The sequence below is a fragment of the Leucoraja erinacea genome, chromosome 22, assembly GCF_028641065.1.
Source record: "Leucoraja erinacea ecotype New England chromosome 22, Leri_hhj_1, whole genome shotgun sequence".
NCBI lineage: Eukaryota > Metazoa > Chordata > Chondrichthyes > Rajiformes > Rajidae > Leucoraja > Leucoraja erinaceus.
The window spans coordinates 4,185,572-4,203,771 of NC_073398.1; the positions used below are offsets into that span (position 1 = coordinate 4,185,572).

At 45.6% G+C, this 18,200-nt stretch overlaps 1 protein-coding gene across 1 annotated transcript in view; it reads right to left on the reverse strand.

Moving 5' to 3' along the window:
* The window catches only part of LOC129707655 (diphosphoinositol polyphosphate phosphohydrolase 2-like), an 80,012-nt gene that overhangs the window by 14,075 nt on the left and 47,737 nt on the right, over positions 1-18,200 (reverse strand). The window contains exon 2 of the mRNA XM_055652803.1: positions 15,740-15,850. Within this exon, the coding sequence (XP_055508778.1) occupies positions 15,740-15,850 (111 nt within the window). The remainder of the gene's footprint in view (positions 1-15,739; positions 15,851-18,200) is intronic.

Consider the following 18,200-nt stretch of genomic DNA (forward strand, 5'->3'; position numbering starts at 1 on the left):
GGGGCACCAGTCGCGAAGCCTGCGGACTTACCATCGTGGGGCTGGCCGGCTTCGGAGCGGGGAGAGCTGTGGTGACGCGCACCTGGAGCTCAGAGGCTCCAGCCGCAGGTCCGGTGGACGGGAGCTCGCGGGTCCCTGGTGGGAGACCGCTTTTCGGAGTTCCCGCAACGGCAACTTCTCCCGCCCGAGTTGCGAGGTTGAAAATGACCCGGAGGTCATCATCTTACAGCAGCTTTAACGGGCCTCGGGACTTGCCATCGCTCGCCGGGGGCTTTAACATCGGGAGAAGAATGGAACACAGAGGAGAGACAAGACTTTGCCTTCTATCACAGTGAGGAGGAGATTCACTGTGATGGATGTTTGTGTAAATTGTGTTGGTTGTGGGTCTTGGTTCTTTTCTTGTTGTATGACTGCAGAAACCAAATTTCGTTTGAACTTCATTTGAGGTTCAAATTACAATAAATAAATTGTATAAGAGAATTTCACTGGGTGCTAGCACAAGTAACAATAAAGCACAATTGACAATCCTATTATACATTGGGCACAATCATACCAAGTATAAGAGAGTAAGAGAGTAGACTACAGAGTCCATGCACAAGTGTCACCACGTTTGGGCGACATCTTACATGGATGTTAGCTTAGTTTATTGCTGGTGTATCGTGGTACAGTGAAAAGCTTTCGTTGTGTGCTAACCAGTCAAGAGAAAGATTACAATCGAGCCATCCACAGTGTACATTTGCATGATAAAGGGAATAAGTTTTAGTGCAAAATAAAGTTGAGTAAAGTCCAATTAAAGATAGTCCAAGGGTTTCCTGAGAGATAGATAGTAGCTTAGGACCACTATTTAGTTGGTGATACTATGTAGTTGGTTCAGTAGCCTGATAGTAACTGTCCCTGAATCTGGAGGTGCGCGTTTTCATAATTCTGTACCTTTTGCCCCAATGGGAGAGGGGAGAAGAGGCTTCCCTCAGGTCCTCCAATTTCTCTCACATCCCAAGAGGTAGATTGTTAATTGGCCGTTACATTTATACCCCCACCCTTCCTGCAGGAGGGTGGTAAAATCTGGGTGGAGATGAGGAGAATAAAGTGTTATAGTGTTTGCCAGGGCATAGACCGAAGGGGCCTTTTCCCTGCTGTGCAACCCCATCATAATCTTTGCTCCTGCACAATTTTAGATTTGTCCACCAGCATACATTCTCTGTTCAAATCCTTCCGCCCAAAAGGTAAAAGCCCTGTCCCACTGTACGAGTTCATTCAAGAGCTCTCCCGATTAAAAAAAGTCGTGGAAGCATGTAGAATGTATGTAGCGGGTACGTCGGAGCTCGGGGATGTCTCTTAGCGGCTCGTAACGCTAACGTCAGGTACTCGAGAAACGCGGTAAGCTCGGGAAGACTCGTGAAGATTTTTCAACATGTTGAAAAATGTCCACGAGAGCCCCGAGTCCCGATGAATGGCCATTACCGTAAATCTCCGAGTTTGAATCAAGGCAAACTCGGGAGAACTCTTGAATGAACTCGTACAGTGGGACAGGGCTTTAACACTTCAAAACATTGTTTCACCGGCCACCTTTTTGCCCAACCTTTACCAAGATTCAGCACCAGTGAAGAGGGATGCACACATTTAGTACCTCAGCTCTGCCCTCTATCTCCACAAGTACATTTATTTTGGTCTCCAACTTGCCATACCCCACTCCTTACAGCCCGTTTAATTTCCTTCATATATTATTTGGAATTCCCTTATTTGCATCTTCTACTAAGTTCTCACTTTACCCATCATTGGCCTTTTTGGTTCCTCTTCAAACTTTTTATATCCAGTCAGGGTACATACTAAGTGTTACAAACTCTTTTCACTCTGTATCTTCATACTTGTAGCTCCAGTTATTATTTTCCCCCAACTCTTCCCACTTTTACACAGAGAGTGGTGAATCTGTGGAATTCTCTGCCACAGAAGGTAGTTGAGGCCAGTTCATTGGCTATATTTGAGAGGGAGTTAGATGTGGCCCTTGTAGCTAAAGGGATCAGGGGGTATAGAGAGAAAGCAGGTACAGGATACTGAGTTGGATGATCAGCCGTGATCATATTGAATGGCGGTGCAGGCTCCAAGGGCCGAATGGCCTACTCCTGCACCTATTTTCTATGTTTCACAAGCTTTGATTACAATTTATCCAGGACATATCTGCGCCGTCAGGATCGAACTTGGGACCCCGACGCCGCTGAAATGCCACTGGACCATCCCTGTCTGCCCCTTCCCCCCCCACCACTCGAATGTCCCATCCCTATTTTGGCGACAAGTGCCAGTTCGCCCATGGCCTGGCAAGCTGCGCTCCCTCAGACGCCACCCCAAGTACAAGATGGAGCTATGCCACACCTTGCACACCACTGGCTTCTGCCCCTACGGTACCCACTGCCACTTCATGCACAACCCCGAGGAGGAGCGAGGGCCCTGGCCTTGCCTGCACCAGAGCGCCAGCCTGGGCTCGTCCTCCTCCGGCCCGGCGCTCAACTGGGCCCCGCTGCGGGCAGCCTCCAGCCCCGACCTGGAGTTGGAGCTGGCCCGGACACTGGGCTTGGGGTTGGGCAAGGGAGGGGGAAAGAGGTTGCTGCTGCCGCCAGCACCACCATCATCAGCAGCTCCAGCAGGCGCCCACCTGTCCATGGCCGGCAGGAGACCATCCGCAGACTCTCTCTCCGACCAGGACGACTCCAGCAGCAGCGGCTCCGAGTCGCCCGTCTTCGAGCAGGGCCGGTGGTTGCCTATCTTCAGCAGGATCTTGGTGTCGGACTGAGGGGAGGGGGATGCAGGTGGAGGGCTGTCGGCCAACCCCGCAGGACAGGCAGAGCCGAGCTGGAGCCAGCGGCTGCAGCATTAGCTGCAAGTCCGGGGCCTCCCCACAAGACCAGGGCCACCCCGGACAAGAAACCCAGAAGGGGACGGGGACGACCCAACAGCAAATCAACAGTGCCCGCAGCCCCAGCCCCGACCACAGACAAAACGCAAGCCTGCACACACCGTTGCTGAGACTGTTTATAGCGAGTGACCAATGACCTGGGCATGCGTAGTCGGAATACTGAACTCGCTTTCACTTGTGTAGGAAGAAACTGCAGATGATGGTTTAAACCAAAGATAGACACAAAATGCCGAGTATCTCTACGGGACAGGCAGCATCTCTGGAGAGAAGGAATGGGTGACGTTTCGGGTTGGAGCCCTTCTTCAGACTTCTGTCATTTGATCTGATATCCAATGCTGAGCAAAGATTACAGTTAGAATACAAAAATAAGTAGACTTTGGCAGTACAGAATGTGTAGGGCCAATGTTGTTATTTACCAACCTATTAAACCTGAAGAGAAGTGTCTTCGCATCTGCCTTGAAGACAGTCCTTTTATTTTGAAACTGTGACCCATGGTGCTAGACATTCCAACATCTACCCGGTTAAATCCCTTCAGGATTTGTTATGTTTCAAGGAGACAATCCAATTCATTGAACTCAGAAGTATGGATCTGATCTGATCAACCTATTTTCATCGAACAACAGCCTCCCCCCACACCAGCAGGAATCAAATCTTCTTCTAGACTTGAGGTACAGGATGGTACAGTGGCACTATGAGATGGTACAGTGACACAGCGGTAGAGATGCTGCTCTACAGTGCCAGAGACGCGGGTTCAATCCGGACTACAGGGGCTGTCTGGACAGAGTTTGTATGTTCACCCTGTGACTGTGTGGGTTTTCCCCAGGTGCTCCGGTTTCCTCCAAACACTCCAGTCACATGCAGGTTTCAGTTAATTGGCTTCTGTTAAAGGCAAATTGTCCCTTGTGTGTAGGATAGTGCTCTGGTGTGGGGCTATCGGGATGGAGGTGGTGAGCAGATTGGCCTGTTTCCAAGCTGTATCTCTGGAACTAAAGCATGGAAACAGGCCTTTTGGCCCACCGAATCCGCACCGACCAGTGATCACCCCGTACACTAGCACTATCCTATACACAAGGAACAATTTACAATTTTACCGTAGACACTTAACCATCAAACCAGTGCGTTGTGTGTGGGAGTAAACCAGAGCACCCGGAGAAAAAACGTTTCATATGTGTCAGAAGCAGTTTTTAAATCCTTCCATTCTAAGGATGTCTACATAGCCTTTTACAGATTCACTCTAAACATTTTCTTAAACATATTTTGGCACTCACAATTAACTGCAGACACTAATAAAATCCAGTGTACATAATCCAAAATTGCAGCACAGAAAAGTTCTTTTTAGCTATCACATTTACATCAGCTGGTGGAAGGTTCAGTACCTTGCAGCCCTTCAGCTAGTTACGTTTAGTTCTTAAAATTAGTATACTCATCTCTCGAACTAACAGAAGAAGCATGCTACTAATGTGGCACAAATATTATGTCAACTGAAAAGCTGAAAATCAAAATACATGACGCACTATACACAATGCACTCGCGTGTAAACATGTTTGTAATAGATACAAAGATTCGTATTTTTGTTGTACTATGTTTAGTAAAAAAAACAGGGCATAACCAAAGGATTTCATCAATATTTTATCCTTGTCGCACACCCCTCTCACCTCCCTTCTGTCACAATTCTCAGAATTCAGGGCCACTTTTCCCACTTACGATTCAATTGAGTTATCCTGGTGATTAAGCCAAAAAGTATGAGGTTTTGCACTTTTTTACGGTCAAATAAGAACAGGGCACTGATAGTAAAAGGTAGTGTCAAGGGGAGTGTTGACTAAGGGTGGGATATCAGATCTGTATATCCCAGAAATGGGTAGCATGTCAAGAGAGTGGTGTAGGAAGCACATGGGGTGGGATGTTTGTATTCTATGCCACAAGTGATGAAGGCAAGAACAGGAACATCATTTTTCAACTACTGCGCACAGTTCTGGGTGGCACACTATTTTATGGAGAGGAGATTCACTGGGTCCACGTTGCCCGATATGGGGCGTTTCAATTATGAAGCGAGATGAGGTTGGCTTTCCTTGCAGAACAAGAGTTGATGGTATTCATAATTAGAAGGAACGATGGAGATGAATCTTTTTCCAATTATGGGAGTGTAAAAACAAGAGAGCAGTGGTTTAAGAGATAGGTTAAGAGAGGATTTGGGGACTTTTGTCTCCCCTGGAGTGTTTAGAATCTGGAATGTGGTGCATGAGAAAAAAGATAAAAGGTTAGGGGGGCACAGAGGTGCAACGGTAGAGTTGCAGCCATACAGCGCCTGAGACCCAGGTTTAATCCTGACCATGGGTCTGTCTATATGGAGTTTGTACGTTCTCCCCTTGACAGCATGGGCTTTTCCCAAGTGCTCCGGTCTCCTTCCACACTCCGAAGACGTACAGGTTTGTAGGTTAATTGGCTTTGGCAAGTTGTAAAAATTGTATAATTATCCCTAGACAATAGGTGCAGGCGTAGGCCATTCGGCCCTTCGAGCCAGCACCGCCATTCAATGTCATCATGGCTGATCATCAATCAGTACCCCGTTCCTGCCTTCTCCCCTGACTCCGCTATTTATAAGAGCCCTATCTAGCTCTCTCTTGAAAGCATCCAGAGAACCTGCCTCCAACGCCGTCTGAGGCAGAGAATTCCACAGACTCACAACTCTCTGTGAGAAAAAGTGTTTCCTCGTCTTTGTTCTAAATGGCTTACCCCTTATTCTTAAACTGTGGCCCCTGGTTCTGGTCCTAGTGTGTGCAGCTTCGGGATCGCTGGTCAGTGCGGACTCGGTTGGCCGAAGCGTTAGTTTCCGCACTGATCTTTAAAGTATAAAGACCATCACACAGTTTTAGTATTTATACAAGCACTTGAAGTGGCCAATGTATAGTTGGTAGCAAACCACATGACGACAAATAGGACTGGCATTGTTAAGTACCATGATTGGCATGGACATGGTGGGCCGAAGGACCCGTTTCTCTGCTCTAGGATATATGGAGAAGGTAGGATCATGTTTCTAAAATGGATGAGCAGCCATGATCACAGAATGGTGGGATGGCCCTGTAGGACCTGCTCTTTCCCCCCCCTATATTTATGTATTCAAGATTCAAGGTTATTTAATGACCACACAGTCAAGCTGGTGGAATTCATATTCAGTACAGGATGTTACACAATAAGCTGATTCCCGTCAAACATAACATAAAACAAACATACAGTATACAGTACATGCACGAGGTGGCTTTGTGATATTATCCATAGAGAGTTCAGAGTTCGAATTGCATATGGATAGAAACTGTTTTTAAATCGTGATGTTTTGGCAGGCAGTGAGCTGTAGCGCCTCCCTGAGGGCAGCAGGTGGAAGATGTGGTGAGCTGGGTGGGAGGGATCAGAAATGATTTTCTTCACCCTTGACACCGACCGTTTGAGATTGAGTGATTCTATTGATGGGAGGGGAGTGCTGACGATTTTGAATGCTTTGTTGACAATGCGCTGTAGTTTATGATGGGAGTGAGTGTCTAAACTGCTGTACCAAACTGTTATTGATGAAGTGAGCATGCTTGGATGATGGCCGTGAATCGGATTAGGAGATGCGTGCAACAAAGGTAAAACAGTTATAATGGGCGACTTCAATCTACATATAGATTGGGTGAATCAAATTGGCAAAGGTGAAGAGGAAGAGGATTTCTTGGAATGTATGCGGGATAGTTTTCTAAACCAACATGTAGAGGAACCAACGAGAGAGCAGGCTATTCTAAACTGGGTATTGAGTAATGAGGAAGGGTTAGTTAGCAGTCTTGTTGTGCGAGGCCCCTTGAGCAAGAGTGACCATAATATGGTTGAGTTCTTCATTAGGATGGAGAGTGACATCGTTAATTCAGAAACAAGGGTCCTGAACTTAAAGAAAGGTAACTTTGAGGGTACGAGACGTGAATTGGCCAAGATAGACTGGCGATTGATTCTTAATGGGTTGACGGTGGATATGCAATGGAAGGCATTTAAAGTCTGCATGGATGAACAACAACAATTGTTCATCCCAGTTTGGCAAAAAAATAAATTAGGGAAGGTAGTGCATCCGTGGATAACAAGGAAAATCAGGGATAGTATCAAAACAAAAGATGAAGCGTACAAATTAGCCAGAAAAAGCAGCCTACCAGAGGACTGGGAGAAATTCAGAGACCAGCAGAGGAGGACAAAGGGCTTAATTAGGAAAGGGAAAATAGATTATGAAAGAAAACTGGCAGGGAACATAAAAACTGACAAAAGCTTTTATAGATATGTGAAGAGAAAAAGATTAGTTAAAACAAATGTAGGTCCCTTGCAGTCAGAAACGGATGGGATAGCAGAACTGGTGGTGGACAGACAGGAAGCAACAAATCTTATAGAGAGGATAGTAGAGTGAAAGGGTCCAGTTTTCACAATGGCAGGCAGTAGATACAAACTTAAAGCACACGGTATTGGGGTACCGCAAGGAACTGGTAGGCAGACAGGAAGCAAAGAGTAGGAGTTCTGGTTTTCACCCAGGCTATTGGGGTACGCAAGGCTCAGTTCTGGGATTTACGATATATATTAATGATTTGGAGGAGGGAATTGAATGCAACATCTCCAAGTTTGCGGATGACACAAAGCTGGGGGGCAGTGTTAGCTGTGAGGAGGATGCTAGGAGGCTGCAAGGTGACTAGGATAGGCTGGGTGAGTGGGCAAATGCATGGCAGATGCAGTATAATGTGGATAAATGCGAGGTTATCCACTTTGGTGGCAAAAACAGGAAAGTAGATTATTATCTGAATGGTGGCCGATTAGGAAAGGGGGAGATGCAACGAGACCTGGGTGTCATGGTACACCAGTCATTAAAAGTAGGCATGCAGGTGCAGCAGGCAGTGAAGAAGGCGAATGGTATGTTAGCATTCATAGCAAAAGGATTTGAGTATAGGAGCAGGGAGGTTCTACTGCAGTTGTACAGGGTCTTGGCGAGACCACACCTGGAGTATTGCGTGCAGTTTTGGTCTCCTAATCCAAGGAAAGACATTCTTGGCATAGAGGGAGTACAGAGAAGGTTCACCAGACTGATTCCTGGGATATCAGGACTTTCATATGAAGAAAGACTGGATAGACTCGGTTTGTACTCGCTAGAATTTAGAAGATTGAAGGGGGATCTTATAGAAACTTACAAAATTCTTAAGGGGTTGGACAGGCTAGATGCAGGAAGATTGTTCCCGATGTTGGGGAAGTCCAGAACAAGGGGTCACAGTTTAAGGATAAGGGGGAAATCTTTTAGAACCGAGATGAGGAAAACTTTTTTCACACAGGGTGTGGTGAATCTCTGGAATTCTCTGCCGCAGAAGGTAGTTGAGGCCAGTTCATTGGCTATATTTAAGAGGGAGTTAGATGTGGCCCTTGTGGCTAAAGGGATCAGGGGGTATGGAGAGAAGGCAGGAACAGGATAGCGAGTTGGATGATCAGCCATGATCATATTAAATGGCGGTGCAGGCTTGAAGGGCCGAATGGCCTACTCCTGCACCTATTTTCTATGTTTCCTCACTCTGAACTTCTTGAGCTGACGGAGAAAGAAGAGTAGTAAGTTCTAATAATTTTCCACTAGTGGCATTCATCTAGCATCAATGTTAAGGGACAAATATATTCAGCATATTTGTAAATAGATGATGGAATAGAAAGCTAAGTTTCAACGTTTGCTGGTCATACCAGAAGAGATTATTTTGCAAGCAGAATTGATAGAAATAGTCTTTCCACTGACTGGTTAGCACGCAACAAAAGCTTTTCACTGTCCTTGAAATAAACTCAACTCAATGTTAAATTATTGCGAGAATGGGTAAAACTGTGGCGTCAATGGCAAACGCATGGTCGCTCATTCTGGATCCAAAGAATAGATCGGCATACTTTTTAAAATGTTGTCACTTTATCGATGCCAGAAACAAAATATGGTGTCCATGGACAGATACAGAAATGAATCAAAAAGGCCCTAGAAAAATAACAGCACTTTAACATCTCTAAGGATTAACAGAGGGATAGATGCTCCAACTGTGCAACTCCAACTCCCTCTCCCCCCCCACCCCCCAAATTAAACTTTATTGAGAATAAAAAAATGTACAAAACAAGAACTGCACAAAAGCTCCTCCGACATTCTCAGCGGCTATACATACATTCCTTAGTGTTGACAAAAACTATCTTTATACCAGGCTCACTTGGCCCCCCAACCGGTGATATCCATTCCCTTGTTTAAGGGGCATCTTTACCAACTCTGCCCCTCCAATGTCCAGCAGCAGAAGGACCCTAGACTGTGGTCCTCCCCCACAGAGCCTTAGCTTTAGCGAGTCCCTCAGCACGTACTCCTGCAGTCTGCAGCGGGACAGTCGGCAACATTCCCCGACGGACATGTCGCTCTGCTGGGAGGCCAACGAGTTTCGGGCAGACCAAAGTGTTTTTCACCTAGTGAATGACCTTCCAGCCGCACTTGACGTCTGTCTCCGAATGTGTCCCTGGGAACAGCTCGTAAATCAGAGAGTCCTCTGTTACAGAGCTGTTCGGGATAAACTGTGACAGGGACCCTTACATCCTTCTCCAGACTCTCTTCGCAAACCCACTCTGAAGAGGTGGGCAACCGCCTCCTCCCCATAGAATTAAAGGACGTTCCTTTAGGAAAGAGATCAGAAGGAATTTCTTTAGTCAGAGGGTGGAGAATCTGTAGAATTATTTGCCAGAGAAGGTTGTGGAGGCAGTCAATGGGTATTTTTAAAGCAGAGATAGATTCTTAATTAGGGGTTATGGGGAGAAGGCAGGAGAATGGATTTAGGAGTGAGAGATAGATCAGCCATGATTAAATGGTGGAGTAGACTTGATGGGCCAAATGGCCTAATTCTGCTCCTATTACTTATGACCTTATAGCAGCCATTTTGAGGGCAGCGTGCACTGGTAGTGAGGTTCCGACGGTACAGGAAGGATCTGACTGGAAGGGCCCTTTTCACCGTAAGTCAAGCAAGGTTTTGGTGCTTGTTGGCGAGTCCTGGCGATGAGGCATTTAGCCAGACAATCTGGGCAGGCTGCTCAGGGAACCACGCCACATGATCCATGAGTCCTTGTCCTGCCTTGCCTGTAAGATGTTCTGTGCTGACAACAGCCCAATGGACATGCGGTCAAAAGTGTTGGTCCGGAAGAAACTTTCCACAAAGGACAGATAGTGCAGCAATATCCAGTTGACTGGCACAGGCCCACCCTTTGCAACACTGAGGACAGGTGGAACCTCAGTAGGTAGTGACGCTTAGTGCCCACATGCTTTGGCTCTACATAAAGCCTGATGCAGCCACATACGAGGTGGCACTGTCTAGCCACATCGATGATATAGTTGTCTGCAGCAGCGGTGGAGGCTACTGGAGGACGACCAGCCATTCGCTCCACATAGATAAGGCGTACAAATTGATCGGCCGGAGTGGAGAGTTACAGTACATTACATCTCTCTCCCCCCCCCCCCCCCGACCTCAGTTCAGTGATCGCGAAGTTCCCTCCCCAATGCAGGATCAGCAGCTGGAAGCACGCCAGTCATTGCCCCCAAACCATACCCACAGTCCGTGGGGCCGCTATCGTGATAGATGTGGAGGTGTGACCACCCATACTCTTATATAAAAGTCATGTCTGCCTTGACCGTGGCCAGGTACTGGAAGGAGTTGACATCGCACAGCACTCTTCACACCACGCACATTTAATGATGCCAGTTCTACTTCCATTATCCTTTAGGAGTTCACCGACCCTCGTCCGGACCCCTCGAGCCCACCATTTTGGTGAATGGCAGCACCAGGGGTCAGGGCTCAGGCACTGGATGCTGGTTTCCTCAGGTTGGCGGTGGTGGGGTCTCCTTTGGCAAATCTGGAGCTGATGTCACGGGGAGATCCCTCCTTGCTCCTCTCGCCTTTGGGGGGGGTACTGTGCCCTTTGTCTCCCTTGAGCTGGAGTGCGGAGGGCCCTTCATTGCTCCCCATCTCCCGGGAACTGGGGGCCGCTGACCTCTGCACTGCGCCCGGTCTCTCCAAGCTGAGGTAAGCTCCGTGCTTCACTACTCCCGGAGCTGGAAGCAGCTGGCCTCTGCATTGCTCCCAGTCTCCCGGGGCACGCTTGGTATTTCACAGCTCCTGATCTCCCGGAGCTAGGATGCGCTGGGTTCTTCACAGCTGTCGGTCTGAAGCACGGAGCTGCTGCCCTCTGCACTCCTCCTAGTCTCCCGGGGCTGTGGTGCAACAGGCAGAGTTAGTTTATCACCCGTGTCTGTTGGTCGGTTGTCCTTTTGATTTCCAATCTGAATGTTTTTCTCTTCCTCTGCCTCCGACGTTGGCTTCTCAAATTCAAATCATCCTCTGACCAAGGGAGATTGCCGTTGTTGGTCGGGGAGGAATCTTTTATTGGCAAAGCTGTTTTCAGCTGTACTTTGCTTTTTGGGTAGAGCCTACTGATGATTTTTTCCTTTTCACTACCATCTGCCATTGCCCCTTCCTGTTCTCTCTCTTCCATCGATTCTCCCTGCTGGAGAAGGGTTCCCTGTCTGATGCTTGGGGCAGAGATGGTCGGCCTGTCCTCACTCCTCTCGTCCTCAATTTCTGCTGGGGTCTCCACATTGGTATGGAGTGCGTCACCAACCCTGGTGCTGATAGCAACTGCCCCTCTTTTCGCATGTGCTTAGATGCAGGCTCTTTGAGGACAGGCCCTGCAGCGGTGGCCTGCTTCCCCACACAGGTTGCAGTTCTTGCTTGCCTCACTGTCTTTTATCTCGTCGTCTTGTTACTTGCAGTTTTTGCAAATGACTGCGCTGCATTGAGCCACCACATGTCCAGGGTTGTTGGACTTGCGGCACACCCTGGGTTGTCCTGCACAAATCCTATACTCCTCGGTTTCCTCCGATAGCGAACAGAAGGTGGATGATTGTTCCTTTATCGTCCACCCTCAGCTTCACCTTCACAGGCCACTTGCTGGTCCAACTACCAAAAAAAACCAAAACAACATTCACATCAACATAACTTCCTGCGCCTTCAATATAACGAGCCAGGAAGGCGAGGACATCCATGGCGGACATATGCGGGTTGAACACGTGGATCGTAATCGTACATTCCTTCTGGGTGGAAATGGTGAATGCACCTTCAGCAGCGACAGCAGGGCTTCATTCTCTTTCGTCTGGAAGTCGTGGCCCAGTTTCTGCCATCCCACCAGGCATCATTGAAATATCCGCTACCTCGGAAAGTCCTGGAGACAAGAGATGTTCTTGGGGTCGAATTTGCAGTTGTCCAGCAGGGCCTTCCTGACGGAGGTCCCTTGAGAAGGCGGTCCCCTCGTTGAGGCCCTTCACCGTCAATCGCAGGGTATTCCGAATACCCGATCTCCCCGTCACAAGTGACACTACAGCCATCTTAATTTCAGCTGGTAAAAGGAATTAGGTTGATCACACAACTAGCATGGATCCATGTCCAACTCAGAAAACTGATTAGAATAGATGGCAGCATTGAAGGCATGGGTCCTTGAGAGGACCCAGTGATCTGCCTTTTTGATCACCCCTCAATTTGACTCGTGCCCAGCACACCTTGGGAAAGATAATAGAAACACGAGTGGCCCTAATGGTTCATCAAGCCTCATGGTTCAATAAGGTCATGTTTTCAATACTTACCTCCACCTTCGAGATTATTCCTGGTCTGGATAAAATAAAATATTTCAGCACAAATTCCTGCAGTTGGTTTCTGCAATCAGCAGAACCCGTACTTTTTCTATTCATCCAATACATTTCATCACAAGGGGATATCCTGTTTTATTCCCACTGTAGTGAGCATACAATTCAGTAACATCCCGTGCAGTCTCTTCAATTACAATCATTCCACACATTTCCCTTTTTACCAAATAGGAGTCCCGATTAAATTAAATCCTTCGCAGCAGATCTTTCTCAAATCTACTAAAGTCAACAAATCATCCAGCCTCACGGAAGCTCTGGGCTAGTCAGTGATCACCAAGGTTCCTTCCTTCTCTTGGTTTGAAAGCACGAGTTGGTTTCCATACAGATTAAGGTTGGAATCCAAAAATAATCTCAAATTACCCAGAATGTAGAACTTGCTAGCAGATGAAATAAAGCATTTAATGCACTATGATCCAATTTAGTGTGTATTTTTGTTGTACCCAACATGCCTATAAAATTGCAGCAACTTTAAGTTCATAAATGACAGAAGCAGAATTAGGCCATTCAGGTCATCAAGTTTACTGCGCCATTTAATCATGGTGATCCATCTTCCCCTCTCAATCCTATTCTCCTCATAACCCCAGTCACCCTTACTAATCAAGAATTTATCCATCTCTGCCTTAAAAATATCCATTGACTTGGCCTCCACAGCCTTCTGTGGCAATGAGAATTACACATAATAAATAAATACTGTTGATATTTTGAAAGCAATGGCTGATGAGAAGGAAAGGAATAGATAAACAAGATTATAGGGCGAGGTAAAGCCATAAAATTAAATCATGGATAGAGATTAATGTGCATTATTAGAGCAATTAGGCTGCAAGTCGAGTCATTTTTAGTTTAACAGCGCGGCCAACAGAGTCCAGCAACATGATCCTACACACTAGGGACAATTTTTACCGATGCCAATTAACATACAAACCTATAAGTCTTGGACTGTGGGAGAAAACCAGAGCACCTGGGGAAAACCCACAGTCACAGAGAGGACATACAAACTGAGCAGACAGCACCTGCAATCAGGATCGAACATTGGTCTCTCGCACTAAGGCAGCAACTCTACCGCTGTGCCACCTATGCTGTATACCATAAGGAACATCACATCATCTATGTCTTTCCCAGTTTTTTCCAGCTACCCAATACTCTCCAGCATTTCAATAAAAATTGGAAAAATAGGAATTAGTGATTTGGTTGTCACTTACAATCATGGTGGTATCAAGAACTATTTTTGTCTGTTTGCACTTGAACCTTAAACTTTCATTAGCAAGTTAGGTCCAATAAATTTACTTCCTCAAAACAAAAGATGCTATCAAATTCCTTAAGATTATGAAATACACACTTCCTCAATAATAATCCTGATATCAAATTAAACAAACTTCCTGGTTGAACTTTAAGAAAATCTAAAACTTATCAGCAAACTCCTGGACCTAGAAGTCAGCACCCCACCCACCTCTGCAACTGGATTCTCAATTTTAGTTTAGTTCAGGGATACAGCGCAGAAACAGTCCATTCAGCCCACGGAGACCATGCTGACCAGTGATTCTCACAAACCAAGTCTATCCTACCCACACTAGGAACAATTTACAATTTCATCAAGCCAATTAAGCCTACAAACTAAACCTGTATGCGGGATAAATCCAAGCGCCTGGAGAAAACCCACGCACGTCACAGGGAGAACGTTTAAACTTTGTTCAGACAGCACCCACAGTCAGGATCGACCCGGGTCTCTGGCGTTGTATAGCAGCAACTCTACTGCTGTGCAACCGTGCCGCCCTTCCTGACCCATAGACTACAATCAATGAGGATAAACGTCAAAACCATGATGATTGCCAACACTGGTGTCCCGTGAGGATGTATACTCAGCCTTGTACTATACTCCTTATACACTCACTACTGTGCAGTTAAATTCCACACTAACCTAATTTAGAAATTTGCAGATGACACCATTGTAGTGGGCTGGATCTCGCACAATGAAGGGATGGAGTACAGGAAGGAGATAGAGGGCTTAGTGAATGGTGTAGACTACCTCTCCCTCAATGCCAACAGTACAAGTGACAATAACAAACCTATACCAAGCTGCATATAAAAGTTCTTTGTAAATGAAAGTACGCCAAACTACTGACATAAAATTTCAAAAGGAATTCTGTTTAAATTGTTGTTAGAGCATTTTGATCCAAACCAAACGGTGGCATGGAAATAGTATCTGGCACAGCACCCTGTTTACTGAAAATAAATAATTCGGCCCATTTTAATCTTTGTCCAAATTACAAGTTTCAAGCAATATTCTAGAAACAGCACAGATATTGGCCAATACATATGGTGGAGCACTGAGAAATTATGGAATGATTATTACAATCAAATTATAAAGAGTCCTGTAAACATCAATGATGCTTGTTGGAAAGTAGGATTTAACAAGTTGAAAAGAATGTGCATTAAAATGAGAGGCAAGATAAATAAGTGACAGATTTATTAAAAAGACCTCGTTGAGATTTGGATTAAAGCATACCACCAATTCATTCTTGATTTCATCACTCAAAGATTTAAGGGAAAGCCTACACCCTTAATGTAGCCATGATAACACTTACCAAAAAAATGGTAATTAATAGCAATCAGCAAGATGGGTGGAAATAGAACTTCCCATGCAGGGCAGTTAATCCCATATCTTGACACACTACAAAAACTAAGACAATGAAACAACATTGTCATTGCATCTGACATGGGCAGTTGTTGATGTATAAGACACACCCATTTTAAAGTGAGCAAATCTTTCCCAAACATGTTTCAGTCAAAGCACACCAAACACCAATTATATGATCAGACAGACTAAGCTTTCAAATCAATTCTGATGGAGTAGTCTTCAAAGACAACCCCCGTTTATGCAAGGTTTTTCAGGAAACGACCGCATTGCCACAGACGGCTGTGGAGGTCAAGTCAATGGATATTTTTTTAAGGTGGAGATTGACAGATTATCGATTGGCACAGGTATCAGGGATTAAGGGGAGAAGGCAGGAGAATGGCAGAGTAGACTTGATGGGCCAAATGGCCCATTTCTGCTCCCATAATTTATGAATTTGAGAACAATGGAAAATGGTACCAACCTCTTCATAGACTTCTCTCACAGCGGCACTGCCTGGTTCCTCATCAGGTTCCATTCCTCCCCCTGGCACAATCCATTGGTCTGGATGGCGACTACTACTGACTAACAGCACCTGTGGAAGGAGTAGAAACAGACAATGACTACATATTGCGGGGAACAAACTGCAGCATTCCTATTACGTGTGCACACAAAGACTGCTATGTTTTGCAGAATCCTGCGTGGTGAAATGCATGAAACACACACAAATTGAATGCCTTGAATAAATACACACTTGGTGGTCAGTTTGAGCAAGAGGGGAAAAGAAAACTTTCCAAGCAACGCTCTGTACTGGGACAGAATGTTCTCAACCAAACATGCATTTGAAAGGCAGCTTCTGCGTTAACCACTCAATGAATCCAAGATTTAAAACTACAATTCTTCCAGCTCCAAAATAATAACGCACAATTTCAATTTCATTTCAAATGCAATTCCCTGTAATGCTTGATGTTACAATTATTTCATGGTATGCCCACAAGGAGCAGGAGATGGCAAGGTTGAGGCGGGTTGGGTGCGAAAGGAGAAAATAAATTCAGAATAGCATATCTGGATAAATAATGCAGAAGGAACTCTCTGCCACAGAGGGTAGTTGAGGCCAGTTCATTGGCTATATTTAAGAGGGAGTTAGATGTGGCCCTTGTGGCTAAGGGGATCAGAGGGTATGGAGAGAAGGCAGGTACGGGATACTGAGTTGGATGATCAGCCATGATCATATTGAATGGTGGTGCAGGCTCGAAGGGCCGAATGGCCTATTCCTGCACCTAATTTCTATGTTTCTTTGCATGAAAAAAATATCCATGCAATTCTGTACGAATGTAGAAACTGTAGATGCTGGTTAATACACAAAAGGACACAAAGTGCTGGTGTTACTCAGCAGGTCCGGCGGCATCTCTGGAGAACATAGGTGATGTTTGGGGTCGAAATCCTTCTTCTGAAGAAGGGTCGCGACACAAAATACTACCCATAGTCTCCAGAGATGCTGCCTGACTTGCCAAGTTACTCCAGCACTGTGTCCATTGCAAGTTACTCCAGCACTGTGTCCATTTCTAGTGAAACGATGGAGTGTGCAAGAGTGGGGGGGGGGGGGGGGCAAATTTGGGGGGGGGGGGGGGGGGGGAAGGGAAAGGAAAGGGAAGGAAGGAGAAAAAACACACAAAAAAAAAAAAAAAAAAAAACTTTCTTCACAAAATTCCAGTTGTTTACAGGAATTACTAAATGACCAAATCAATAACTGATTGAGCTGGGTGCCTTGGAGGATAGTACCACAATGCAGAGGATAGTTAAAAGCCATTGACGATCGTACGTAGAGCGATATAGCAAGGTTTGCACTTAACGATAACCCAATACAATGAAAACAGAATAATTGAATGACAGAGTAGCAGCACCAAAATCATTGAAGACAATGAAATTTAAAAAAAAAATGGATCAGAATTCTTGAATTTAGAAGAGACTGCATAGTAAAGGAAAAGAAGAAGGAAAAAAAAAATTCATAAGCTACAGCAAGTGGGGGTCAGTCATAGAGCACAGAAACAGGCCCTTTGGTCCAACCAGTTCAAGCTGAGCAAGATGCTCTATCGAAGCTAGTTCCATTTGACTGCTTTTGGCCCTGTAAATGTTTACTATCCTTATAGTCCAAGTGTTGTTTAAATGTTGTTATAGTACCTGCCTCAACTTCCTTGCCCCCAGTAGTAAAACATGTATTAGGTTGTGTTGAAAATAAGCAGTTCGGTACTTAACATATGCAATATACACCATTATTATGTAGCCTGCTATGTTGGATCAACAATTACAGAACAGAATACCAGACAGATTTTATACAGAAATGATCTGGAGAATCAGTCTGAAGAAGGGTCTCGTCCCGAAATGTCACCTATTCCTTCGCTCCTTAGACACTGCCTCACCTGCTGAGTTTCTCTAGCATTTTTGTCCACCTTGGAGAATCATTCCAATGGATAATTTAGAAAAATGACGCACATCTTAATCTAGTCCATAAATTAATTTTGTCAAAGCCTCAAGATATTTTTTTTATACATGTAAATAGTTTGGACTTTGGTAGAATTTTAAATGAAGGAGCAGTGGAAGTATAGATACTTTTAAGAACGGATGCACAATTTGGCAAGTTTTTTGATACATTGGTGGACATGGCCTTGGTGTTTATTGAGATTTTACAGACTTTGTGCTGTTGGCTGTCTGTAGAGAAAGCAACAAAAAAAGAAACCCCAGACACCACAAGGTGCGATGGAATGAATACACTCCACTTGTCCGGTGGAGAACAGCGCCATCTCAAGACGCTCAACACCATCCAGGACAAAGGAGCCTACCTCATTGACAGCCCAGCCACCACCAACACTGTGGCTGCAGTTTAGTTTAGTTTGGAGATACAGCGCGGAAACAGGCCCTTTGGCCCACCGAATCCACATTGACCA